Source organism: Ostrinia furnacalis, unplaced genomic scaffold (genome assembly GCF_004193835.3).
Source record: "Ostrinia furnacalis isolate ACB-3 unplaced genomic scaffold, ASM419383v2 OfSCF1353, whole genome shotgun sequence".
Taxonomy (NCBI): Eukaryota; Metazoa; Arthropoda; class Insecta; order Lepidoptera; family Crambidae; genus Ostrinia; species Ostrinia furnacalis.
Genome location: NW_021131592.1, coordinates 427,853 through 454,883, shown reverse-complemented (window position 1 = coordinate 454,883; position 27,031 = coordinate 427,853). Strand labels below are relative to the sequence as shown.

Below are 27,031 nucleotides of genomic sequence, written 5' to 3'. Positions count from 1 at the left end.
AAATCGCAAAAGCAAAAATTGAGACAACCGCCTAGCTTGACGTTTCCCGCGCTTTTTCTCGGTCATAACTTTTTACTGACAGCTTATTTTTTTTCGTCCCATACTGAAAGTTAATCTCTATGGACTCTATGGACTATAAGCCAGTGTAGGTCTCATTGGTGGTGGACATTTGGATCACTTTTGGTCATTGTCCTTTTATATTAACTGCTGAGATTAACTGCTAATAGAGATAGACAAAGTTGACCACCCATGCACGCAGCGCAGTTCGCGAGCTTGTACCAAGGCGAGGCATGAAATTTCATAAAAAGAATACTGAACCGCTCAAGTTGAAACGGTTACGATCCCTTCCCGAGTTGATAGATGTGTATAGTGTAGTATTTTATAGTATTTGTACATACTACGTGGCTAAGTTTAGAACTAGTTTTAAAATATATTGTGGAAAAATAACGATTAAATTATATTAGTTATTTAATCGTTATTTATTGTGACGTCCTTATTGTTTGACATTTGGTTGGGTTGACAGTGACCATAGATAAATATTAATTTGTGACAGTGACAGACACTCTGCAACACATGTTTTTCGTGTGGTGTTTATTTTAAATTAAAAAGAAATAATTTACAATTAATAATGACTGAAAATAGTGGGAGTGAAAGTGAAAATGAATCTAATAACTCAGAAGAGGAGCAACCTGACATGCCCAAGGAAGACGCTAATGAAGAAGAAACAGTAACTTTCAAAGATCTGGTAAGAAATGTTATTCCGCGTGTTATTTTTAATATTCTGCTTGTTTAATTACTTCCTGAGTTGATTTAGTTACTTATACTTTTATTTTTCATAATCATCATAAACGAAACACTGTAAATGTGCTGCTTTTTTTAGTTTAAAGCATATCAAAAAGTCACTTATAGGTTATGATCAGTCTGGTCATTTCTCATGCATGCTGCTCTTTTGCAGGGCGTCGTTGATGTATTATGTGAAGCGTGTACAGAGTTAAAATGGAAGAACCCTTCGAAGATCCAGAAAGAGGCGATCCCTGTTGCTTTACAAGGCAAAGATATCATTGGTCTTGCAGAGACTGGGTCTGGAAAAACTGGCGCCTTCGCGCTGCCAATCCTGCAGGCTCTCTTGGAGAACCCTCAGAGATATTTTGCACTTATACTGACACCTACCAGAGAATTGGCATTCCAAATATCTGAACAGTTTGAGGCATTAGGTAAGGAGTTTTAAAAGTTTGTGCATGTTACATTATTAAAGCAGTATTTTTATCAACTTATGTCCGGGACCTTTTTTACTTATTTCAAACTTTTGTACTTAATCTAATAAAATTCTAAATGAAAATCTAGCCTAGAGATGTGCCGCTGAGAAAGTTCTCGTTCCCGGCAATATTCCCAGTGAGCATATTCTCGAGAACCGAGAACGCTCCCGGGAATATTCTCAGTGTTCTCGACAGAATACATTTAGTTTTAATTTAAATTTTGTTGTTTATATGTGATATTATTTGTAATGTTTCGATGTTTTATTAACTGGGCGTTAAGACTAGTCGTTATAAACAAGGCATAAAACGTGTGAGTGAGATATTGCAGTCTTGCTCACTCTTTTCGTGGCGAACGCGTGCCGCGGCTTTAGGACTCGGCTACGGTATTTGAACATCAGTGTGCCTCTTGAGTTTTAAGGCCCTTGCCACCCTAGCGGATTGCAAGCGGATTCAAAGTAAAGCGGATTCAAAGTGGATTTAAAGCGGAGAGGTGACGCGACGGAGAAGCCGCGTGAAAATATCGTGAAGCTTCCCGAAGGCTGCCCAGCCGAGCTGGATTCGATGAATGACCTTTTTTTCGAAATTGGACCTACCTAACTGGACTGTTTGCCCCAGGTATACATTATATTCAACAACTTCGAGTACAGAGTCTCCAACTTTTAGAGGAGTAGGTGCAACACGGTTTTTAGACATGATTTTTAAATCGTGTCCATGTTCATTTGGAGACCCACTTGTTGAGAGACTCTATTGAGACCATCGAGCATTGTGCCTAGATCTTCCACGATCTCAGCCATGACTACGATATCGTCTGCTGTCTGGGTTATGTACTCGCCGTTGATATGTATGCTGAATCCGCTCCAGCCCAGAAGCTTGAAAACATCGTCCAGGGCGGTGGTGATGACGTCTCCCTGTCTCACCCCTCGCTGCAACTGGATAGGTTTCGGGTCCTGATCTTAAAACGGATTGTCACTGTGGCGTGTTTGTACAAGCCTTTCAACACTTTAATGTATCAATAGTCAATTTGGCACAGTCGAAGAGACTGAAGCACTGCCCATGTCTCAATCGAATCGAAGGCTTTCTCATAGTTCACAAACGCAAAGTGGCTGATTATACTCCTTGATCTTCCGTATAATCTGCCGTAGCGTATTTATTATGGTATGTGGTACTAAAGCCTTTTCGAAAACCGGCTTATTCGGGGGGCTGAAAGTCGTCGAGCCTGCTAGCGTGACTATCGAAAACTGCTTGTAGACATGGCTCAGAAGCGAAATGGGTCTATAATTCTTCAACAAGGTTTAGGGCTTTTAGTACCGGCGTTCCGCCTGCTTTCAGAAGCTCAGACAGACGTGATTACAGTGCCTTGTTTTTTTTCAGCTGTTTGAGAACCATTCTAATCTCGTGCAGACTAATGTACGGGATATATTCGTTAAGTGTCGGATCAATCTAGCTAGCACGTATTTTCTATAAAAATGTGTCAAATGATCCGTCAGACAGGCTATCCACAACTTATCCAGAAGTGGCGAAACAGGCCCTTACTAAACGATTGTGAAATATGCCCTTAATGTCAAATAAAAATAGTTTAAAAAACTAAAAACACGCTTTTAATTACTAACAACACTAAAAAGTCAAAAATCATCAGGACCTTGGACATCATCTAGCATTAAAGTGCTCGAAAAGACAAATCCAACGAACCCAAACTCGATGAGTTTCCGCCGTTTCTTTTAGGAGTTCCTATGGCTACCTCCTGACTCCATCATTAGGACCCTGGACATTATCTAGCACTTAAAGATCTCGAAAAGACATCCAATCAACCCAAACTTGATGTGATTCTGCCGTTTCGTTTAGGACTTCTTTTGGCCACCTTCCAGTACCATCAGACCAGCTGGTACCACAATATTGTATTGTCATTTCTAATCTACATATAATTGCCAAGTTTCATAATGATACAAGACTTAGAAGTGCGTGTAATTCAGATTCTAAGATTCCATTACATAGTTAGTTACATACACGACGACCTAATAAGAGCGTGTTAAAAACGAAAAAATTGACAGTTACATTATTTAATTACGTGTAAAAAGAAATGTCTGTCATCTTTCATATCATTAAAACGACATTTCACGACAAAAAGAAATAAAATATAATAAAGTTGCAGTGGCCAAGAATATTGCCGAGAAAGTTCCCGAGAATATTCTCGGGAACACTGAGAATATAGCCTTTCACTGCAAATAGAGTGTATTGTTTAATATACACTTATCTGTTGACTTAATTTAATACTATTTTACTTAAGAAAGTTTGTTTATTTCCATTTTATAAACATGATTCTCAACCTTTCTCACTTAGGAGAACGCTCCCGGGAACGCTCCCGAGAATATTCTCAGCTGAGAGAGCGTTCTCGGGAACGGCACATCAATAATCTAGCCATCCTTAGTGTGATAATTAAGGTTAATAGCTTAGTTTCCATAAAATAAGTTTTCTGTTTCAGGTGCGAGCATAGGTGTAAAATGTGCAGTAATAGTGGGTGGAATGGACATGGTGGCGCAAGCCCTGATGCTGTCCAAGAAACCACACATCATCATCGCCACTCCTGGCCGATTGGTGGATCACTTGGAGAACACCAAAGGATTCAACTTGAAAGCATTGAAATACTTGGTGCGTATTTTAATATTGCAATCGTGACTTCTGCTGTTCTAATATTAATTAATGAAACATTTCCTCACAATCCCTTCTCATTATAGTAATCATCTACAGAATATCCCATTCCACTGCACAATATTTTTCAAGTTGTTGAAAAATATTGTGACATCCCTTGAAAGTTAAAATAATCCTACAAATATAAATACAAAAGTTTGGATGTCGGGATGTCTGGATGTTTGTTACTCTTTCACGCAAAAGCTATTGAACGGATTTTGATGAAACTTTACAGTATTATTATTTATAACCCAGAATAAAAAAAAGCAAAAGCTAGTTATATCTAAATGAATCACTATTTTTCAGGTAATGGACGAAGCTGACCGCATCCTCAACATGGACTTCGAAGTGGAAGTAGACAAAATCCTCAGAGTAATCCCCCGTGAGCGGAGAACATATCTGTTCTCTGCCACTATGACGAAAAAAGTCCAGAAACTTCAGAGAGCATCTCTGCAAGACCCTGTAAAAGTTGAAGTATCAACGAAGTACCAGACAGTGGACAAACTGCAGCAGTACTACCTGTTTATTCCTGTGAAATATAAGGTGAGGTTTGCATTAGTATTTAATTTACTAGTCTGTCTGGAAACATTATTTATTATTAATGAGTGACATAATAGCAGTGGCAATAATTTCTTTGTAGTCAGTGTTGCCAGAAGGTTACTTTTGAACTGCTGTGGTTACTTTTAGGTTACACTAATGAAAAGGTTACTTTTAGGTGATTTTTCAGAAATTGTAGAATTAACTTTACAGGTTATTCAGCAAATCGCAAATCCATGAAACGTTTTTATACGACTGGTCACTTTTCGAATTTAGATGATCAATTGTATTCATTTTCCATGCATGAACAACCTTACACAATTATCGCTCCGCACCCCGCACCCCCCCCCCCCTGTATTTATATTTTTATTTCTGGTAATTTATTTATAAATTTTATTTATATTTCTGGTAATTTCTGACTAGACCCGACTGGCAACACTGTTTGTAGTGCAAGGTTTCCACTAAAAATGATTTCATTAGATGATGATGAAACATCATTTATCAGTAGTGGCAGACTGGTAGACTTATTAACAGCACAGCAATTGAGCTATTATTGAAAGCTGAGTATGACATATTATTGTAAATTTTCTAAAATTTACCTTTTGACTTACAAAAATTTTAGTAATTTCTATAGGTTGACTGGAAGTACTGGAACTAGACACGCCAATAGCAAATTCCCATGTAGAGGAGGTTGTTTGCGAATTATGACCTTTACCTAACATAGTCTGGTCCGCGAGCACGTATAATTTTGTCCAATAACCCAAGCTACCCATCCTTATCACAGCAATATAATTACGCGCGAGCGATAAGGATGGGTAGCTTGGGGTCATTGGACAAAATTCTACGTGCTCACAGACCGGGCTTTACAGTTGTATTTTGGGTGATATAGCTGACGCAGACTACCACTATCGCCAATCTCATCCACAGGACGTATACCTAGTCCACATCCTCAACGAGATGGCGGGCAACTCGTTCATAGTGTTCGTGGCCACTTGTGCGGGCGCACTGCGCGCGGCGCTGCTTCTGCGAGCGCTGGGCTTGGCCGCGGTGCCGCTCCACGGACAGATGTCGCAGAACAAGCGGCTTGCAGCGCTTAATAAGTTCAAGAACAAGTCGCGGTCTATACTTATATGCACTGACGTTGCGTCCAGGTAAGTTTTTTGACTACTTTTTTTAGAGCTAATAGAGAGATGCCAACTAATGCGCTGAGTTCGAAACTCACACTATAGAAATTCTCACGCACAAAGTTATCAAAATATGCGCTCATTATTCACTGCGGTATCAGTTCTCAACGTTCGAATAATCTTTAGTACTACGCAAGCAATGTAAACTGTTTACATTATGACGTCGCTGCTGTCACGAGCAATTTGTTCTGTTTTTGGGCATATTGCTGCGACACCGGCCCCGCCCCCTTGTCAGTTGTCACATCTCCCTTTAATTTCTGTGATCCATGACTTTTTTAATAATTAATCCTTCGTGATAAGCTAAACATGCATGTGTTACGAGTGGGTTCACAATAGTCGAGCGGCCGGAATCACACCCGGGTTCCTCGGATCACGAATCGAATCCGACACTGACACATTCGGCTATTGTCGCTTCAAGTAGTTTCATTGATATGTAGATTTTGAGATCTCGAAATTGCTGAGACAAGCAGAGTTGACGTTGGGAATAGTCGTGAAACTTAGATAAAAAAGCACATCAAAAAAGCTTTGTTGTCTCAATAAAGTAGGTAAATAAACGACAACGATTAGGAGTACTAGATTAGCGTAAAAAAATAAACCGAGATGAAGGTATAGAAATAATCTATAGTTTTGCAAAACGCGTTCTCTTCGCAGAGGTTTGGACATCCCTCACGTGGATGTGGTGATAAACCTGGACATCCCACTGCATAGCAAGGACTACATCCATCGCGTGGGCCGCACAGCGCGAGCGGGACGCGCCGGGAAATCGATCACTTTTGTCTCACAGGTACTTTTGCAGAGCTACAAACAAACCCGTACGGCTAGCACGAAAAACTTTTGAGTTTGAATCGTTTTCGTATTCGAATCGCCATCAAAAGATTTAGTACGAAAACTACAACAGCGCCCTTGTGAACGTGTCGTAAAGTGAACTTATTATGAGAAACTTATTTTGAGAATCAAAATATTGTCACGTTATCGTTTAATTCGAAGGTTGGGTATCGAATTTTGTCGAATACACAAACAATTCGAAGACGAAAGTTGTTCATGCTAGAGGTACCGATCGAGTTAGCTGCGCACCTCGCTGAAACGCGACTCTCCCTGTCACTTATAGTTCCAAAATACTGGACTGTCCTGTCGATGACATTGACAGTGGGGCGCCACCGTCAATACCGGATCGCTGGTTCCGATTTTTGCCATGTTGGAAACCATATAGTTGAACGATGGTAGCGCCCCCCTGTCATTGAGTTTGGCGGGACAGTTCAGCGTGGGTCATCTATACCCGCACACCTTTCGTTCGCCTCGTCCATACCAGTGGTGTGTTGATGTGACGTCACGGCTTCCAGGTGCGCAGTTAACTCGACCGGGTTGTACTTAAGTTGTTATTTTTTTGTTTATTCGTTTTATGGTGCGTCCACATTGTTGGTCATCCTGCTTACTCTGCTCTTGAGTGAGCAGGATGTCGAGTTTGCCGCGCGAGCCCGTTCGCCCAGTGTGGACGCACCATTAGCCAAATGACGTTAACTGCTGGACAAAGACCTCCCCCAAAGATTTCCATAACGGTTGTCCATATGCAGTCAGGTGCTTACTGCCGACCTTCACCAAATCGTCGGTCCACCAAGTGGGAGTCCTGCCCCACACTACGCTTTTGCCCGTGGTCGCCACTAAAGGACTTTAAAACCCAGTCTAGTATATTAAGTCTTCAGAGTTCGACACTGAGATGGTTTTCTTTTCTCTAATATTGTTGTATCTCCAGATTATTTCGATTGCTTTTGAGATTTTATTGACTAAAGGGACTATTCCCACCGCTGCAACTCCTGTGTACCCAGAATCTAAAGCTTGACCATGACCACCAATAAAAACCCAACCAGTGGAGGTCAAGTTCATCCCGGTTTTTAAACTGTCATTGAAGCCGCAACGAAATTAATCAGAAGAACATACGAGTTCGAAGTTAAGGTTCGACTTTATTCCAGTGTAAAGCGTCTAAGTGCTAGGTTACTAACAGAGTAAATAAAAATGAGTAGGTCATCTTCATAGAAACGCACCAAGCACGGGTTGTATGTGCATACGTGTTGGCGCGCTTACATACAAACCGCGCCCGTGCGTTCCTATGAAGATGACCTACTCATTTGTATTTACTCTGTTACTAATCCAAAGTTCTATTTTAGTATGATGTGGAGTTATACCAGCGCATCGAACAGCTGATCGGCAAGCAGCTGCCGCTTTACCCGACTGATGAGAGCGAAGTCATGGTGTTGCAGGAACGAGTGGCGGAAGCACAACGCCTCACCAATATTGTAAGTATACCTTGTTTTAATGATGCAAGTAAAATAAAGATCTCAGTATCTAATGCAAACGAACAAACCAACTTTTAATGAGGGCTATCGTTTTAGCCCTCACCAGTTAGCGCCACTGTAGAGTAAGGTCCTGTCACTTGCTAGTAGCGAAGACAGTGGCACCAACTTGTGAGCGCTAAAGTGGTAGGAGGACAATCGCATTTGCACTCATCAAGATGGCCCCACTGTAGAGTAAGGTCCTGTCAATCGCCAGGGGTGCCAACTGTTAAGTATAAAAACGATAGCCCTCATTAAATATTGGGTGAGATTCGCGGAAAAAAGCGCTTGTAAGTAAAATGGCGATCGCGGTAAGCGCTGCGACTGCTAAAAAATATAAGAACACGTCACTATTGAAGTTAACAAACGTGTAACGTGGTCGCCGATCACGTAGAATTTCGTCCAATGACCCCAAGCTACCCATCCTTATCGCTCGCACGTAATTGTACTGCTGTCGTTACAGTTGCGACAGCAATATAATTACGCGCGAGCGATATGGATTGGTAACTTGGGGGTCATTGGACGAAATTCTACGTGCTCGGCGACCGGACTTTATAGTTTATTTCTCAGTGCTAGCGTTTTCAAGCGCTTTTTTTCACTCATTTTCTGTAATAAAGTATTCCCACCACTGCAATTGTGCACCAAAAGACGAACTTTCCAATAAAATTTACCAATGAAGGCAATTCTTTTCTCATGGTAAACTTCTAACATTATTCTCAAACTATGTTTTATCTCAACATATTTCTCACCCCTCCCTTTCCTTCCCACAGGAAATGAAAGAGCTAGAAGACAAAAAGAGCGTCAAAGGCAAGAAGCGTGGCGCCGACTCGGATGACGACACGGAGGAGGCGGCAGGCGTGCGTCGGCGCATCAAGGGCAAAGGCGGGCGCGGGGGAGGGAAGGGCAAGTTTGCTAAGCGAAAACGAACCTAATATACTTGTTAGTTTGTATAAATTGCCGTTTTATTTTGCTAACCCCTTGATGCCATTTTTGTAAGCCCAGTTACAACTGTATTTAAAGCCCGGTCTGTGTCCAATGACCCCAAGCTACCCATCCTTATCGTTCGCGCGTAATTATGTTGCTGTCGCGCTCGCACACTCACTGCGGGCGCACGTCGCACAGTCGCGACAGCAATATAATTACGCGCGAGCGATAAGGATGGGTAGCTTGGGATCATTGGACAAAATTCTACGTGCTCGCAGACCAGACTATAGTAAGAAACCTTTTGATAATATTTATGGTAAGAAAGTGATCACAGCACACAGATTTCTTCTGGAATTTATAAGTTATTTTTTGACTTATTTTCTGAGACCGACAGATTCGTGGCGGAGATCGTAATTATTATTAGTTGTCACGAAGTTAGATTATTCCTTGTGGAATAAATAGGTGTTAAATAAAATTGTTCAATCGCAGAGAGATGTTGTTGAGAATCGCATCTATAGTCGAGCACAATTTTAATAAAAATAGATTGCACTTCTGTCGTTCAAGAATCTCTAATTTTAGAGAACAGTGTTTTGGTGCTCAGACCTATTGGCTATTAAATTATCCTAATCAGTTGACATTATTTGATAACAACAAGTCTGTTAGGTATCAATTTGTAATAATAATTGGGGCCATATTAAAATTTTCAAATAAACAAAATTTTTAAATGCTTTCTTACAATTTATTCTACAAAGTAAACAGTCATTTCTTTTAATAAAAAAATAAATTAGAAAAAAGAAATGCGAGAACCGCGACCGCAGCGACGCGGCGCGTCAAAACCGACGCACTTAAAACTAAGCGTAAGAAGAAATCACAACATGTTTTAAATTTTTTTAATCGTTATTTATTATTTCTATACAAATAGAACTGTACAGATAATTTTTTAAATTATTATTTACCACATACTTGCTTTCACGATAACTTTTTACAAAAGTGAAAACTATCAACATAACGCACGGAATAAACGAGATCGCGCGCTCGACCGCTCACCTACCGCACGACGCGACGCGGCGCGACACGACGCGACGCGGCGCGACACGACGCGACCCCGCGCGACACGACGCGACGCGTCGGGCCACGGCCCCGGCCGCTTATTGCCGTACCATTGTACGAGTACTGTCTGGCAGTAAGTTGTATTGCTCTCGACGAGTCCGGCTGCTCTCTCACCCGCCCCTGCCTTGGCGCTAATAATTTATCACAAAATAAATAAGTACAATTTAAATATCGTAAGTCTAATCACCGAAATATATTACAAGAAGCGTGGCAGTGATTCACGTACGCTACGATTTAAGCTTTTGTTCAATTTAAATGCACTAAATGTATAATATACACGACTCGATGACGTTCCACGGAGCGGAGTGAGAGAGCGCGCCGCCTTAGCGCATCTAATGAAATCACACTGGAGATCCTACGGTATTTATATTTAGGCCTAAATCACGAATACGACTGCTGTACGAGCTTCATACAAAATCGCGTCATATAAAAACGGGCGTTGATCGTATAGCAAACACGTCAGTTAATCACATACAACCGCCACGCAGTTCAATAAATACAGTCTATTACGATGTGGTAAACAATTTTATTGTAACATTTTTAAAAACTGTCGGTACATCAGCTGTACGCGTGAGTTAGCACTTAAATTAATTCCGAACTATTCCAAATTGCTCACTATACACAAGATTAAAACAAAAGTCCAGGGACCGGCCCGCCTGCCCGCGGGACACGCGGCTTCCATATTCGAGTCATCGTCGTGGCCGCACACCACGCACTCGCCGAAACGGATGAGGAGAGAAAGCGCAATTCCAATCAGGTTCCACTTCCTCTTCATGTGATGTCGAATCTACAGTATTATAAAAACGTTCATTCACCGGACAGTCAACTCTTTACATTCCATCACGGAAGCGACGTGTCCAAATTTGCCAGTTCAAAACGCGTCAGTCGTTGGTTTTTGAGCTGCCAAATTTACTGCGTCAGCTCCTACAGCAATCGTGTATATGACAAATAATAAGAAAGGCACTGGCTCAGCTTTATAGATCGCTTCCTCCCCCCATCGGGGCGGTTTTCGTGGCGGAGCGTGCGGGTCCGACTCGTCACAGACTCGTCACGCGCCGCGGGCGGCCCGGTCGCGTCGCTCCACTGTGATGTCATCAAATATAACGGGCTTATCTACATTATCTTACAACATCTAGCGCTAACGAGGCCTATCGGGAAAAATTAAAGTGTGGCGCGAGCGACGACCGAGCGGCCCGGCGCCGGCGGCAGGCGAGCGAGCCCCGGGCGCCTATATATCAATATCACATTGTTTTTAATAATAATAATCCCGCGAACGGCCGAAACCGATCATCGCGTCGCGTGATATCTTTCGCGCGCTCGTTTCTCGATGCCGATTCGTTAAAACGCTCGTTTTCTACAATATAAAAAACTGCCAGAAATGCGAAGTTCACTCGACGACGGCCGCGTCGGGACACCTGCCGGGTAGTTCACTGAGTCACCACAGAGACATCGTTCACATCGTTACAAAAATACTGTCGTACAACGGAATGGAGGCAGCGTCGCGGCGGCGGGGCCCCCGCGCTCGGGCGGGCGTGGCCCCCGGGGCGCGAGACCCCGCGAGGCGTGGCCCCCGGGGCGGGCGGCGCGTGGCCCCCGGCGCGCCGCGCGCTCAGTTCAAGTCGCGGTCCTCTAAGTACTTATACTCGAACGTGAAGCCCTCCTTCTTTCTCTGGCCCCACTTTTCGTAGTCAAAGTAGATATATGTGCCCTGAAACAAGATAATCAGTGGTCAGACATCATTCTAGAATGAAAATTAAATAATAACGATGGTTTACAAAGCAGTGAGAGATACGAATAAAGTTGAACACGAACAGTTCCATTTGGAACTCTAGTAGGGTAGCACCTCAGTCATAATAAGTCTCATTGACTGGAACATATCATAAATCGGACTAATAGACATGTTGACACCACCAATCGATTGACGTATAGATGACCCACGCTGAACTGTCCCACCAAACTCGATGACAGGGGGGCGCTACCATCGTTCAACTATATGGTTTCCAACATGGCAAAAATCGGAACCAGCGATCCGGTATAGACGGTGGCGCCCCACTGTCAATGTCATGCATAGGACAGTTCAGTATTTTGGAACTATACTTTTTAAAACTGTCAAAACGAAACTCTCCCATAGATTTTGTAAGGCACTACAAGCAAGTGACGTCACTATTTTGTCAACTTAATTAAACTACTTTTTTCAATAATTACAATACGACCAAAAATCGTAATTTACAGGTAATTTAAAATTAATTAAGTTTTAAAGACCAGAATGAAGTGTTTTTTTAGAAAAGTTGTGATTTCGAATTATTGGGGAATGGTGTCAAATCGTCTTTTTATGCGCGATTTGCTGATCTAAGGGCGCGCATCGACACTGTGGTGTGAAGACGCGTTCGCTTCGTGAACGCGAGCTAATTTGTGAGCAGTCTCGGGAGTCGATACACGCCTTCACACTTCTAAGCATCCCCCAAATTCTCACCTGCTCGTACTCCTCGTTGATGACCTTGGGCTCCTCGTGGCGCTGGAACCACATCATGTACTTGGTGTGGAAGCGCCAGCTTTGCTTCTTGAGCGCCTTGGCGGCGAGGTACTGCGCCTTGGTGCCTTCCATGTAGTAGAACACGAAGAACAGCGTCTCTGTCGACAGCCGCTGGAAGAATTCCACCGACTCCGAGTGCGGCAGGAGCACCTGGAATGCAATCAACTAACATTTCTTACTTCTGAAGATTCTGAAGAAACTGACGAATAATGGACAAGTTTCGTGATGTTGAAAACATTAGATTTCACTGAATGGGATTAAAATATAGACCAAAACTAAAAAGCCGGTGAAGTTATTTTTGAAATCCATCAATAAATGGCTGAGAAATTAATGGATCTGTCAACAGCACGGGACCAGGGGTGATTTTATTGTTTGTACAGTCGCGGAATGAAAAGGTTCGTCAGTTTTCAAATTGATTCCTTCAACGAATCGCGAGCACATATTACCTTTTGAAACTATGTTACAGAATAATCTCGAGTAAGAGAAAATAATCTTTAACTGTTCGTCAGTAAAGTTCAAAATTATTCAGATCAAAGTTGTTTGACGATTTATCTTGATCTTGAAGATTATTATGATTCATAAACTAAAACCTTCTTGTTGGTTCAACCTGCCATTATTATTTCTATTAAATAAAAAAAACTATTGTCAATTGGTCAATGTCATCATTGCATATAGATGACCCACGCTGAACTGTCCCGCCAAACTCAATGACAGGGGGGCGCTACCATCGTTCAACTATATGGTTTCCAACATGGCAAAAATCTGAACCAGCGATCCGGTATTGACGGTGGCCGCCCTACTGTCAATGTCATCGACAGGACAGTCCAGTATTTTGGAACTATAGCACTGATGGGATAGAAAAATAAACAAGCAAAACCTTATTCGTTAGCAAACGTCATATTTATTTAAATGTTAGCAGCACTGTTATGTTGGCAGGTTTGATTCTTAGAGTACCTAAAGTCGGAATTATAATTCGATTCCACATTTGACATTAGCTACTGTCATTTTGTGAAATAATGATACCACATATAATAGTGTAGTGATGTACACAAAAATCGATAAACAATCAGTGTGTGTGCCATCATCAGTGTACCAATTAAAGACTAAATTATTGATTTTTATTAAAATAAATACATAATTACGGCTACCGAATGGTCTAAATGCGTATCCCATGTTGTCAAAGAAGAGGAAAAAATGAGTAGGCTAGATATTTTAATTGACAATATCACAGACACATCTATCTATACTTATAATAAATCTGTAGAGAGGTCAATTCTGTACATGAAATATATTTTCAAAATAACTATCAGGGGGTGATTAGTGATCGATACTGATGCCAAAAATGCAATCAGTAAAATTTTTGTCTGTCTGTCTGTCTGTCTGTCTGTCTGTCTGTCTGTATGTTCCTTATAGAAACAAAAACTACTTGACGGATTTTAACGAAACTTGGTACAATTATTCTTCATACTCCTGGGCAGGTTATAGGATACTTAGGAATTCCCACGGGAACGGGCATTAGCGGGAAAATCCTTTTGTATGAAAAATCTAAACCGCTTAAGTTAGACGCTTGAAATTTGGCAAGCAGGTACCTTAGTAAACTTAAAGCTTAGTTATAACAGGATATTGCAAAATTCTTACGGGAACGGGAATTAGCGAGAAAAAACATTTGTATGAAAAAATCTAAGCCACGTAAGATAGACGCTTGAAATTTGGCATGCAGGTACCTTAGTAAATTTAAAGCTTAGTTACAACAGGATATTGCAAAATTCTCACGGGAACGGGAGTTAGCGGGAAAAAACATTTGTATGAAAATATCTAAACCGCGTAAGTTAGACGCTTAAAATTTGGCATGCAGGTACCTTAGTAAACTTAAAGCTTAGTTACAACAGGATATTGCAAAATTCCCACGGGAACTGGAATTAGCGGGAAATTCCTTTTGTATGACTGACTCACTGACATACCCACGCACAGCCTAAACGGCTAAACATAGGCACTTGAAATTTATAAGGGACGTAGCTTAGGTACCGTAGAGGTGCACTAAGAAAAGAATTCCCGAAATTCCAACAGGAACAGGAATTACCGGGAAAATCCTTTTGTATGAAAAATCTAAACCTCTTAAGTTAGACGCTTGAAATTTGGCATGAAGGTCTCTTAGTAAACTTAAAGCTTAGTTACAACAGGATATTGCGAAATTCCAACGGGAACGGGAGTTAGCGGGAAAAAACATTTTTATGAAAAAATCTAAACCGCGTAAGATAGATGAAGGGGGTAAAATGGGATCCACGCGTACGAAGTCGCGGGCGGCCGCTAGTTTATAATAAATGTTACAGAAAGTGACAGCGATAGCGATGACGGCGAAAAGGACAATGGGCAAAATGGTACCCGGCTCCAATAGATATGCTTCTAGTGTCGTTTGAAAGGTCTTACCAAGACGAACAACTTTTACTATGGCCACCAGCCTCAGATCTGGTTGTGTTCGAAGATAAACATACTTTTTTGCAAAATGGTACCCGGCTCCAATAGTTATGTTTGTAGTGTCATTTGAAAGGTCTTACCAAGACGAACAACATTTACTATGGCCACCAGCCTCAGATCTGGTTGCGTTCGAAGATAAACATACTTTTTGTGTAACCGAAGTATCATATGTGTCCATCTTATGATACTTAGGTTATGCGAGGCATGAAGGGTTTACTGCTCCTGCATCCTTCCTTAACTCTATAATTATTGATAGAGATAATTGTGAAATAAATGTTTTTATTTGAAGAACTACTACCCCCTTATTTAAAAAAAATTATACCTAGGATGAACCTTGGATTAAAATGACATTTCCATACCAATTGACAATTTAAATCAGAGTTCAACTAGGGTGTAACTTTTATGAATAAAAGGGTTGGAGTTTTATTATTTCTTAAGGGTTTTATTATGGGTTGCTAAAGCAAATAAACCCACAAGACCCAATAAGTCCACCCACAAGATGGACCGACGACCTTATAAAGGTAGCGGGAAGGCGCTGTATGCAGGCCGCCACCAACCGGCCATTGTGGAAATCATTGGGGGATGCCTATGTTCAACTGGACGTCTTATGGCTAAAATGATCATGATGATGATGATGAAAGCGAATAAAGGGCTAATAGCTTGGGTAGTTCATCGTAGGTATAATCCTTTCCTTTTCAAGGCTTCTTTTAGTTATATTAATAGATTGTAGTCATAGTACACACTCGTATACATGGATGATTGTGTTATACTTTCATTATAATACTTAGTGGAATTACTGCTTTCAAAACGTGAATTAGAACTGGCCCCATAGCAGACATTTTTCTACATCTAAAAGCCTTTTGAAATATATATTGGTTATGGCTATTGGAGCGGGTACCACTTTCCATACATTTGTGCCCATCATCCTTTATAAAATAAATTATTACCATAACATACCTATATCTGTTTTATTTGTCATGTTCCTTCATGATCACATTTTTTTATTTATTTCACACACAATTATAAAAGAAAAGTCTCAGATCGTTAGTTAATCGTCATAACTAAATTATCGGTTCAGAAATATTTAATTTCCTGATATACTTAGTTTATGAGAGTAAAATTATAAACGAGAAGAATCGATCCGGAAATATTCCATTTCCATATCGAATAATTTCGCAACGTCACTATTTAGTACTTGTCATAACGTTGCAACACTGAAATTGTCAAATGTGGAATCGAATTATAATTCCGACTATAGTGCAAGCGAAAACCGACACTAAGGTGACGAACCTTTTCATTCCGCGACTGTACTTTAATGACTGTCGTGACTACTTCGAATCAAAATAGCGTGAATTTTGTTATGCGTCACTTTACGGCCCTATAACTTTTGTATTTGTAGAGATATTTTCATGATTCTTTCACAATTATTATTAGTTTCACTTATTTTTTTTTCTTTTAATAAAACTTGAGTTGAATATAATTCAACTCAAGTTTTATTAAAAGAAAAAAAATTGGAAACTTGTCAATTGACGGAAGAAACTCAGTTGGTTTTATCATCGTTTCGAACTACTATGTTCTTCTGATTAATTTCGTTGCGGGTCCAATGACAGTTTAACTTTCCCCCGGGACAAACTTGACCTTCATTGGTTGGGTTTTTATGGCGGTCAAGTTGTAGATCCTGGCTACACAGGAGTTGCAGTGGTGGGAACGAGAGGTGGGAATAGTCCCGTATCATCGTTTCATTAGACTTTTCTATCGTCTAGCTCTAGAGCCTCAACTTGATTGTCAGCAGATAAGATGTACATTAATCGAATTATGTAATTATTTACAGTTCGGTTTTGAATATTGTGAATTGCGCGCAAACAAACTTTAAACTCAATCGACTTTTATCAGAGCATCCTCGGTGGCTTTTTCTGTATATTCAATAGACTGTAATTCTACTAACATTATACCATTAAATCTGATTTTTATCCCAACTAATATTATAAATGCGAAAGTAACTCTGTCTGTCTGTCTGTCTGTCTGTCTGTTACGCTTTCCCGCTTAAACCTCGCAACCGATTTTGATGAAATTTGGCATAGAGATAGTTTGAGTCCCGGGAAAGAACATAGGATAGTTTTTATCCCGGTTTTTGAAACAGGGACGCGCGCGATAAAGTTTTTCTGTGACAGACAAAATTCCACGCGGGCGAAGCCGCGGGCGGAAAGCTAGTATCCTATATTGGGAGCATAGCATACGCTGACAAACTTTCAGCTTTTATAAAATGACGTAGGTCTGGCGTTCACCAGCTCTAAGTCTATTATTCATGTATTTCCTCCGCCATTTTCCGCAGTTTGGCACACATCATTTTACCGAAGTCAGCCCTATGGCTTCGGCGCAGTACCGATCACTGACGTTTGTCAACAAAATGGTGCTTGACTCTTGAGACAGGCTAAAATACACCAAATTGTTAATGACATTGAGCATACATTTTTTTAAATACCTTCGCGAAGTAAAACTTCTGTACGTAGTACTTATTATTATTCTGTGGTAAGAGTCTCAACTTGAGTGTCAGATAAGATACATTCATCGAATTAAGTAATTATTTACAGTATGGTAACAGAAAGGCAACTGGGAGTAGTCGTAATGATACGAGAGTCTACTACGCTATGCAAAAGACATTACAATATGTCGCATGTTCAGATACATCTAAATGTATATAAGTCGAAAGGTGACTGACTGGAAATAGAGATCTATCAACGCACAGCCCAAACCACTGGACGGATCGGGTTGAAATTTGGCATGCAGGTAGATTATGACGTAGGCATCCGCTAAGAAAGGATTTTACAAAACTCCACCTCTAAGGGGGTAAAACGGGATCCACGCGTACGAAGTCGCGGGCGGCCGCTAGTTTATAAAATATACCTCAAGAAATGTTTCTCTGTGTATAAGGGGGCGTCCATAAATTACGTAAAAACCTCACTAAATCTCACGTAGGGGAGAGGGGGGGTCTCGACAAATATCACGTAATTTTTTTCAGCAAGTAAAAGGGTCAAATTGCGATAGAACTGGGTTATTCTAAACCGTCTAGACAATAAATAAATAAATAAGAAGAAACTGTTTTTTCGTATATTAAAACCTAATCGAATTACCCTTTACATTGCAAATATGTATTTTAAGAAATCTCACGTGAGATTGTGGGGAGGGGGTCTAGAAAAATCTCACCAAATCTCACGAAGGGGGGGGCGGCGGGGTTGAAAAGTTGGCAAAATTGTCTCACGTAATTAATGAACGCCCCCTAAGATTGATTTGATTTACTATGTCTTACCTGGTTGTAGTAGATGGGCGTCTGGCAGATGTTGCGCGGTAGATACGCGCGCGCCCGCTCCGAGTCCGACGGGTGCGGCATGTGGTAGAACGACGACTCCATCATCTGGAACTGTAGCTGGTGCTCCTGGGGACAAACGTTACGTCATCAACTTATTTACCAAGTGGCGGAATTACAGTTTTGCCGCCCGTTGGCTAGGGTGGGGTTGGATCTTTATTTTACTTTTATCTTCTGAAATCGAGTAAGCGTCATCTAAAATCTGCCACCGCCTATACGGCCTATTGACAGATCCAAGACTGATATACCTTATGCCACAGCAGTGACGAAAAATTAAACTCTAAGATTGTTATGCCGGTTGCAGACCAAGAGCTAAGCTAAGTTATTTTCGTTTAGCTCGCATAGCTGACGCAGTTTCCCATAGTCGTGTGTAGACTGAAAACTATGCCAATTCTATGGGAAACTGCATCAGCTATGCGAGCTAAACGAAACTAACTTAGCTTAGCTCTTGGTCTGCAACCGGCATTTGATTAGACATTTATAGATCGCTTCATCCACAGACGCGCCGCACAAAATTTTGGTCGAGGGAAGCGCGGGGTGCGGGGAGTTTGATCCGAGCTATCCGAGTGTCATTATTGTGTGCGTGTGCAGTGCACACTGTGCACTAATAGATTTAATGTGTACTAATGACAGTCAAACATTAGCGGAAGAATGGTAGGGCGCGTGTTCGTGGATGAAATGATCTATATTTCAACTGAAAAATTTTTTGGCTTTCCCACACTAGTCTTTTAAACGTTGTCGTCTCGCGGTACGTTTCAAACGTTTTTTTTTTTCAGACAAGTAACGCAACCCTTTTGTTACTCGACAGACGTGTGTGGGGGGTCCCTAAACTTGTTGACTTTTACTGAGCTATGTATAAAAATTAGAAATATTAAAAATAATAATAGGTACTCACAGAAGTAAGTGGTAACGGCCCTAGTGGCGCGACGCCTAATAACGGCGGAATGTGCGCCTGCGCAACAGACACGCCTCTCCGCACGTTCTGCAATGAGAAACAACATTATTAAGACTAGTCATACTCATTATCGTTGCGTTTAAGGCCTTTTTTTGTCAGTAAATGCATGAAACTGCATACCCACTGGCCCGGGAGAACCAGTGGATTATGTGAGGTTCTCCCTGCCAAATGGGCAGGGCCTACTCACTAAAACCAGACGGTGTCCTCCAATCTTTTGGACGGAACTGCGAGTTATTGTCCGACATAGCTTACTCGCCGGGACGTGTCGCTTACTCGCCAGGACGTCTCGCTTTCGCCGGGACGTAGCTTACTCGCGGCGACATAGATTACTCGCCGGGCCGCCTCGCTCACTCGCCGGGCGGCCTCGCTCGCTCGCCGGGCCTACAACAACACTCGCCTGGTGCGGCGCGTCGAGCCCCGCGCGCTGGACGGCTTCCTGCGCCATGCTCTCGAGCGAGGCCGCGCTCGCCGGGCCGCCTCGCTCACTCGCCGGGCGGCCTCGCTCACTCGCCGGGCCTGCAACAACACTCGCCTGGTGCGGCGCGTCGAGCCCAGCGCACTGCGCAAAGCTCCCGAGTGATGTCGCACTCGCCGGGAAGCCTTGTTCACTAGCTAGAACACCTCGCTTACTCGCCGGGACGTCTCGCTCACTCGCCGGGCGGCCTCGCTCACTCGCCAGGACGTCTCCGCCTGGCTCACTCGCCGGGCCTGCAACAACACTCGCCTGGTGCAGCGCGTCGAGCCTAGCGCACTGCGCAAAGCTCCCGAGTGATGTCGCACTCGCCGGGAATCCTCGCTCACTCGCCGGGCCTACAACAACGCTCGCCGGGCCTACAACAACACTCGCCTGGTGCAGCGCGTCGAGCCTAGCGCACTGCGCAAAGCTCCCGAGTGATGTCGCACTCGCCGGGAATCCTCGCTCACTCGCCGGGCGGCCTCGCTCGCTCGCCGGGCCTACAACAACACTCGCCTGGTGCGGCGCGTCGAGCCCCGCGCGCTGCACGGCTTCCTGCGCCATGCTCTTGAGCGAGGCCGCGCTCGCCGGGAAGCCTCGCTCACTCGCCGGGCGGCCTCGCTCGCTCGCCGGGCGGCCTCGCTCACTCGCCGGGCGGCCTCGCTCACTCCTCGAGCCTACAACAACACTCGCCTGGTGCGGCGCGTCGAGTCCAGCGCACTGCGCAAAGCTCCCGAGTGATGTCGCACTCGCCGGGAATCCTCGCTCGCTCGCCGGGCCTACAACAACGCTCGCCGGGCCTACAACAACACTCGCCTGGTGCGGCGCGTCGAGCCCCGCTCGCTGCACGGCCTCCTGCGCCATGCTCTTGAGCAAGTCGCGCTCGCCGGGCCGCCTCGCTCACTCACCGGGCGGCCTCGCTCACTCGCCGGGCGGCCTCGCTCACTCGCCGGGCAGCCTCGCTCGCTCGCCGGGCCTACAACACTCGCCGGGCCTCCTGGCTCACTCGCCGGGCGGCCTCGCTCGCTCGCCGGGCCTACAACAACACTCGCCTGGTGCGGCGCGTCGAGCCCCGCCCGCTGGACGGCTTCCTGCGCCATGCTCTTGAGCGAGGCGGTGCCGCCCGCGTCGGCCGCGCGCGCCGTGCTCGACGCCGCGCTCGCCGTCGACGCTTCGCTCACTCGCCCACTGGAAACGAACAAACGAACAGTAAGTACAGGATATTCTGCATTTCAGCGAGCTAAATATCGAGCGAGAAACGCAGACAGATGTTTAAAACCACCACTCCACCACACAATGTATGTATTACTGTATACAGAATACTGTGTCATGTGTGTGAAGTCGCTCATACAACTACATACGCCATCAACGAAAAAAACGTACACGATAAAAGGGAACAGTAAAACGGAGTCATGTGTGAACCGGCCGTAAGTGTAGCGTAACGTGCACGTGATGCACACGTGTCCCATATCCATACGTACTTGTTGAACGCGTGGTGGTGCAACGGAGCGTGCAGCACGTCACCCGCATAGCTTACCGTACTTGTTGCGTTGCGGCCTCGCTGAGCCAGCGTTGTCGTCGCTGGCGAGACGATGCTCGAAGACACCAGTGTGAGAGATATGTCAATGATCGCGTATCTACTAGACGCAGCCTCAGACCGAACGGCTGCCTCGTCCTTAACGACATAATGTGTCTCGGCTCGCGGGGAGCCCCTATAAGAATACGTGCATACGTACTTTTTGGGCGCGTGGTGATGCGGCGTGGGCCCATTGAGCGCAAGCTGCGAGGACACTGACTAAACGATGACGCTCAAAAGACGCTATAGTCTGGTCTGCGAGCACGTAGAATTTTGTCCAATGACCCCAAGCTACCCATCCTTATCGCTCGCGCGTAACTATGTTGCTGTCGCGCTCGCACACTCACTGCGGGCGCCCGTCGCACAGTCGCGACAGCAATATAATTACGCGCGAGCGATAAGGATGAGTAAGCTTGGAGTCATTGGACAAAATTCTACGTGCTCGCAGACCGGGTTTTAGTGGGGACTATTATGTCAATGGTGCTGTCTAGCAATACCAGACTGTATTTGCAATAACAAATGTCCCATATCCATACGTACTTGTTGAGCGCATGGTGGTGTAACGCAGGTCCATTGAGCGCGAGCGGCGAGAGCGCTAGGCGAGACGACAACGCTTCAAAGACGGCGGTACCTATGTCAATGGCGCTGTCTAGAAAAACCAGACTGTATTTACAAGTACAAATGTCCCATATCCATACGTACTTGTTGAGCGTATGGTGTGAGCACCAGTGTGAGTGGTATCTAGAAGTCAATTATGCTGTCTGGCAGCGGTTACTGTCCTTTATACGTACTTGTTGAGTGCGTGGTGGTGTAACGTAGGTCCATTGAGAGCTAGCGGCGCCGGCGAGGGCGGCGCGGGCGCGGGCGCGGGCGGCAGGGCGGGTGCCGCGCTGGTCGGCGTCGAGTTGGGATCAACGTTACCTCACTGCTTTTTGCTTAGTTTTCTCACTGACTAATCTTAAGCTGACGTAACACTACTGGCGAATGGCTGTATTCACCAGTAGCGTCAACTTGTATTCCTTATTTTATGACGTTTTACGCGCACGTGTCCCATATTTATACGTACTTTTTGGGCGCGTGGTGATGCGACGTGGGCTCGTTGAGCGCAAGCTGCGAGAACACTGGCGAAACGATGACGCTATAGTCTGGTCTGCGAGCACGTATAATTTCGTCCAATGACCCCAAGCTACCCATTCTTATCGCTCGCGCGTAACTACGTTGCTGTTGCGCTCGCACACTCACTGCGGGCGCCCGTCGCACAGTCGCGACAGCAATATAATTACGCGCGAGCGATAAGGATGAGTAGCTTGGGGTCATTGGACAAAATTCTACGTGCTCGCAGACGGAGTTATATGTCAATGGTGCTGTCTAGCAAAACTAGACTGTATTTACAAGTACAAATGTCCTATGTCCATACGTACTTGTTAAGTGCGTGGTGGTGTAACGTGGGTCCATTGAGAGCTAACGGCGCCGGCGAGGGCGGCGCGGGCGCGGGCGCGGGCGGCAGGGCGGGCGCCGCGCTGGTCGGCGTCGAGTTGGGAATCAACGTCACCGCTGAACTCTTTGACGTCTGGTGGAAATAAGGGATCATTAGCTTCATCTTGGCTATTAGTAACTTTTGAAACCAATTCAGGGCGTGGTTTTGTAAAACAACGGCCATCTCAGGGTTGGTAGAATAAACGACACTGATGTTAAAAAAAATTAAAAAAATAATGGAAAAATCCATGAAATCAGAAAAATGGTATTATCACAGAATAATAATAAATACTACGTACAGAAGTTTTACTTCGCGAAGGTATTTAAAAAAATGTATGCTCAATGTCATTAACAATATGGTGTAATTTAGCCTGTCTCAAGAGTCAAGCACCATTTTGTTGACAAACGTCAGTGATCGGCACTGCGCCGAAGCTACAGGGCTGACTTCGGCAAAATGATGTGACGTGAGGTGCCAAACTGCGGAAAATGGCGGAGGAAATACATGATTTATAGATGACCCACACTGAACTGTCCCACCAAACTCAATGACAGGGGGGCGCTACCATCGTTCAACTATATGGTTTCTAACATGGCAAAAATCGGAACTAGCGATCCGGTATTGACGGTGGCGCCCCACTGTCAATGTCAGGCATAGGACAGTTCAGTATTTTGGAACTATAGCATGAATTATCATGAATAATATTAACTCTACTTATTTACCTCTGTGTCTTGAGGCAACTTAAAAAGGAACATTCTGTGTTTTTATTATTATTTAGGAAGTTAAATACTGCACAGTATTTAGTACACCATTTTCTTTATTTTCTTCCATCATACACAAGAATACGCGTGCGTGAGTCAATGTTCGCTCGTATGTGAGGCCTTGTCGAATAGTATCCTGTAGGTGGGCCATCGTGCGTGTTTTGTTTTCGATGTAAAATCGCGGAGATGAACAGGCCTGGTATTATTATGCGGACGAGCTATCGGTCAGTCCCGCTCTCTCGGGGAGGCGGCCGCATGTCATCGGTGGTGTAATAGGGTACGCGGGATCTCGAAAGTCGAAAGAAGACTTTTTGAACAAGGTTTTTTACTTATAAAGTAGTTGTTAAAATTTCATTTATATTTTTCTTGTAATTACTTTCATGTGTACTACCACCGGTAGCGCATTTTCTTACATAACTTTTCTATTCCTATCATTGGAGGTCCGAAAATATTTCTCATACAATTTGATACCATAATGATCATTCTTCATAAAAAATTTAAAACCTAAATATTTAAAAACATAATCATTGATATTCATAATATCACTAATCATACACTTAGTTCTTACTAATATTTGTTTTCATATATTTTTCTATACTAATGATCGAAATTCATAATCATTCGAATAAATAACTATAATATTCATAAATGTCATGTATCCTAATACGTGTTTTCATAAATTTATTACTCATAAGTGTATTTATCCATATTATTGAAAATCATGATGTCTATATTCGTATTAAATCGTATTTTAACATTAAATTAATTTGAAATGGTCCAAAACAGGCAATATTTTGTGCCACAAAACTAACGTGACAGAAACGAAGCGCTGCAAAACCGACTCCACGTAGTCTTGTCTGCCCTACCCCTAGAGTGTAATTTAAAAGCCGGAGGCGCGGAGGGAGGGCAGCCCTCGCCCGCTGTAACGAGGCTCAGGCGCCCGGGTGAGCTGGAGCGGCTGAGGCTGGTCGCCGAGGCGCCGAAGCCTGGGCAGGCCCCTCACTAGATGGACCGACGATCTGGTGAAGGTCGTTGGAAGAACCTGAATGCGGGCAGCACAAGACCGGTCGTTTTGGAAATCCTTAGGGGGAGGCCTTTGTCCAGCTGTGGATTATCTATAATTTCTAATGTCATCCTCATCATCATTTTAGTCACAGGACGTGCACTGCTGAACATAGGCCTCCTCCAATGATTTGAAGATTGGCCGATTGGTAGCAGCCTGCATCCACATCTTCCTGCTACCTTTATGAAGTCGTCCGTCCACCTTGACCTCGTTTTCTACAAATAATAACAACTCACCGGCACAGGTTGAACAGGCGGCGGTAAGTGCGGCGTGTGCGCAGGCGCACTCGACACGGGACCATTCTCCACTACTTCTGCAACAACAAACGCGCCCAGTCGTAAATGGATCGTGAAAATTGCATTTAAATTCGCGCGCAAAGAGGCTCAAAAATATTGCCAATCAGTAGGCCTAAGATGCGCGCCGTGATAACTTTTATCGACGTCAAAATGTATGGGCAAAATCGATAAAATGGCGTGATAACCGCTTATCGCGGCGCGCATCTTAGGCCTACAGGTGAGAAGAACTAAGGATGTTATGGATATGTAGTTTCGGTTATAGATACGGTTACGGATATAGGAATAATATTATACCGGTTTCGGTTACGGTTACGGATATTTTTTATTTCGGATATCCGAATGTTTCGGTTACGGATATCTGTGTTTTAGAATGCAATTTGCAATAGTTGTCCAACACGGTTCATTCATGGCCGCACACTTTACATCGAATAAAAAAAAATAAAAAAATAAGAATTGATACTAGATGGCATTATAAAGGTAAATCAGGCTGTTATGCCTTTAAATATAATCCTATACAAAAAACACTAAACTGCTTGCATCTGAAACTATCCGAAACTTTTGAATCGGTTACGGTTTCGGATATTTTTTATTTCGGATATCCGAAAGTTTCGGTTACGGATATCCATAACATCCCTGAGAAGAACCAAAGCCCTTCGGACCGTTAGACACCAAACAACAGATTAAAACCCGGACGAGTTAACTACGCACCTGGGGGCCGTGACGTCACATCGACACTGGTACGAACGCGGGGAGACGTGCGGGAGAGTGCGAGGGAGAGTCGCATTCCGGCGAGGTGCGCAGTTGACTCGACCGGATTGTAGGTTTCTTAAGTTTGGATTACAAATTGGCATATTAGTACATATTTATTTATGCATATTGCTGTGTTAAAAAAAAATGATTTACAAAAGCTGGCTTAAAAATTCTTATAACTTATTTTACAGTTCAAATAAATAATTGGAAAAAAACTTAAAATAGTAAAGCCTGGTCTGTGAGCACGTAGAATTTTGTCCAATGACCCCAAGCTACCCATCGCACACTCACTACGGGCGCCCGTCGCACAGTCGCGACAGCAATATAATTACGCGCGAGCGATAAGGATGGGTGGCTTGGGGTCATTGGACGAAATTCTACGTGCTCACGGACCAGTCTTTAGAAACATAAGAGTTAAATTAAATAACCTAGCATGTTAGATTCTAGAGTAAAGCTGGAGTTTTCCTTCCTCTAGTAGTAAATATACAGTCAAATCAAATCAAATCAAAATTATCTTTGTTTGTATAGACTAATTAAATTAGTACTTACAAATCGTCAAATGCTCTTAAGGAGCCTATACTTGTCTCATTCTTTTTTTGCCCTACCAGCGCTTCGAGACAAACATTTGCACAAAAGCCCATCAATCTAAATATTTTTACAATATCGCCGTTATTTCAACTACATACGACGACAAATTGCGTAGCTTGACATACCGTCATCAACTTTATATAGCCAACCCGCAAGGGGAGACCGTGAGTCACATTAGTAGTACACATGTCATTGACTTGCCCACGTTATTGACCGCAGAGGATAGTTTACACTTTATAGTAATTTAATACGCGATAGCAACTGTTTAGGACATGTGTGAAAAATTTACATGTCGCTCGCTCTTGTGTAAAAACCGCAGAACGGATGAGGATGTGGTTTTAAGTGTTTTGTGCTCGAAGTGAGACAGTATTTTTACATAATTATATCAGTAGGCATTATATGCATGAATTTATTTACAAGTAATAATAAATAAATATCCTTGAACATTTTACACTACGCCTGTAGCCCCAAACTAAGCAAAGCTTGTACTGTGCGTATTAGAAAACGGATACAAACATACTTAAATACATTTTTGTGAAAAAAATAAAAAGGTGGCTTTAGTATGTTTGTATGTTAGTAGTTACTACTATGTCATAGGACGAGCTTTGTTTAGTTTAAGGGCTATAATAGATGGTGCTATGTAAAGCGCCCAAGAATATTTATTGAATACTAGCTTTTGACCGCGCCTTCACCCGCGTGAAATTTAGTTTGTCACAGAT

At 43.3% G+C, this 27,031-nt stretch overlaps 2 protein-coding genes across 7 annotated transcripts in view; one reads left to right on the top strand and one right to left on the bottom strand.

The window, feature by feature from the left end:
* Positions 1 to 549: 549 nt before the first annotated feature.
* On the top strand, positions 550 to 8,943 carry pths (probable ATP-dependent RNA helicase DDX47). The gene is made up of 8 exons (XM_028304040.1): positions 550 to 745; positions 956 to 1,214; positions 3,736 to 3,902; positions 4,248 to 4,484; positions 5,406 to 5,629; positions 6,314 to 6,446; positions 7,825 to 7,953; positions 8,760 to 8,943. The coding sequence occupies exons 1-8, from the start codon at positions 629 to 631 to the stop codon at positions 8,919 to 8,921; spliced, it is 1,428 nt and encodes a 475-aa protein (XP_028159841.1). The 5' UTR covers positions 550 to 628; the 3' UTR covers positions 8,922 to 8,943.
* Positions 8,944 to 9,810: 867 nt separating this feature from the next.
* Not3 (CCR4-associated factor Not3) overlaps positions 9,811 to 27,031 on the bottom strand; it is a 29,046-nt gene continuing 11,825 nt past the window's right edge. For 2 of the 6 annotated variants that reach the window (XM_028304031.1, XM_028304033.1), the window contains exons 9-15: positions 24,915 to 24,991; positions 22,802 to 22,950; positions 20,857 to 20,992; positions 19,291 to 19,377; positions 18,339 to 18,464; positions 12,497 to 12,706; positions 11,622 to 11,731 (exon numbers count right to left, since the gene is read on the bottom strand). In XM_028304031.1, the coding sequence (XP_028159832.1) occupies positions 11,633 to 11,731; positions 12,497 to 12,706; positions 18,339 to 18,464; positions 19,291 to 19,377; positions 20,857 to 20,992; positions 22,802 to 22,950; positions 24,915 to 24,991 (884 nt within the window). In that variant the 3' untranslated portion in view covers positions 11,622 to 11,632. Of the gene's footprint in view, positions 11,732 to 12,496; positions 12,707 to 18,338; positions 18,465 to 19,290; positions 19,378 to 20,856; positions 20,993 to 22,801; positions 22,951 to 24,914; positions 24,992 to 25,682; positions 25,800 to 27,031 lie in introns of all 6 variants that reach the window. The other 4 variants (XM_028304028.1, XM_028304029.1, XM_028304030.1 and 1 more) reach the window with 4 other exon arrangements.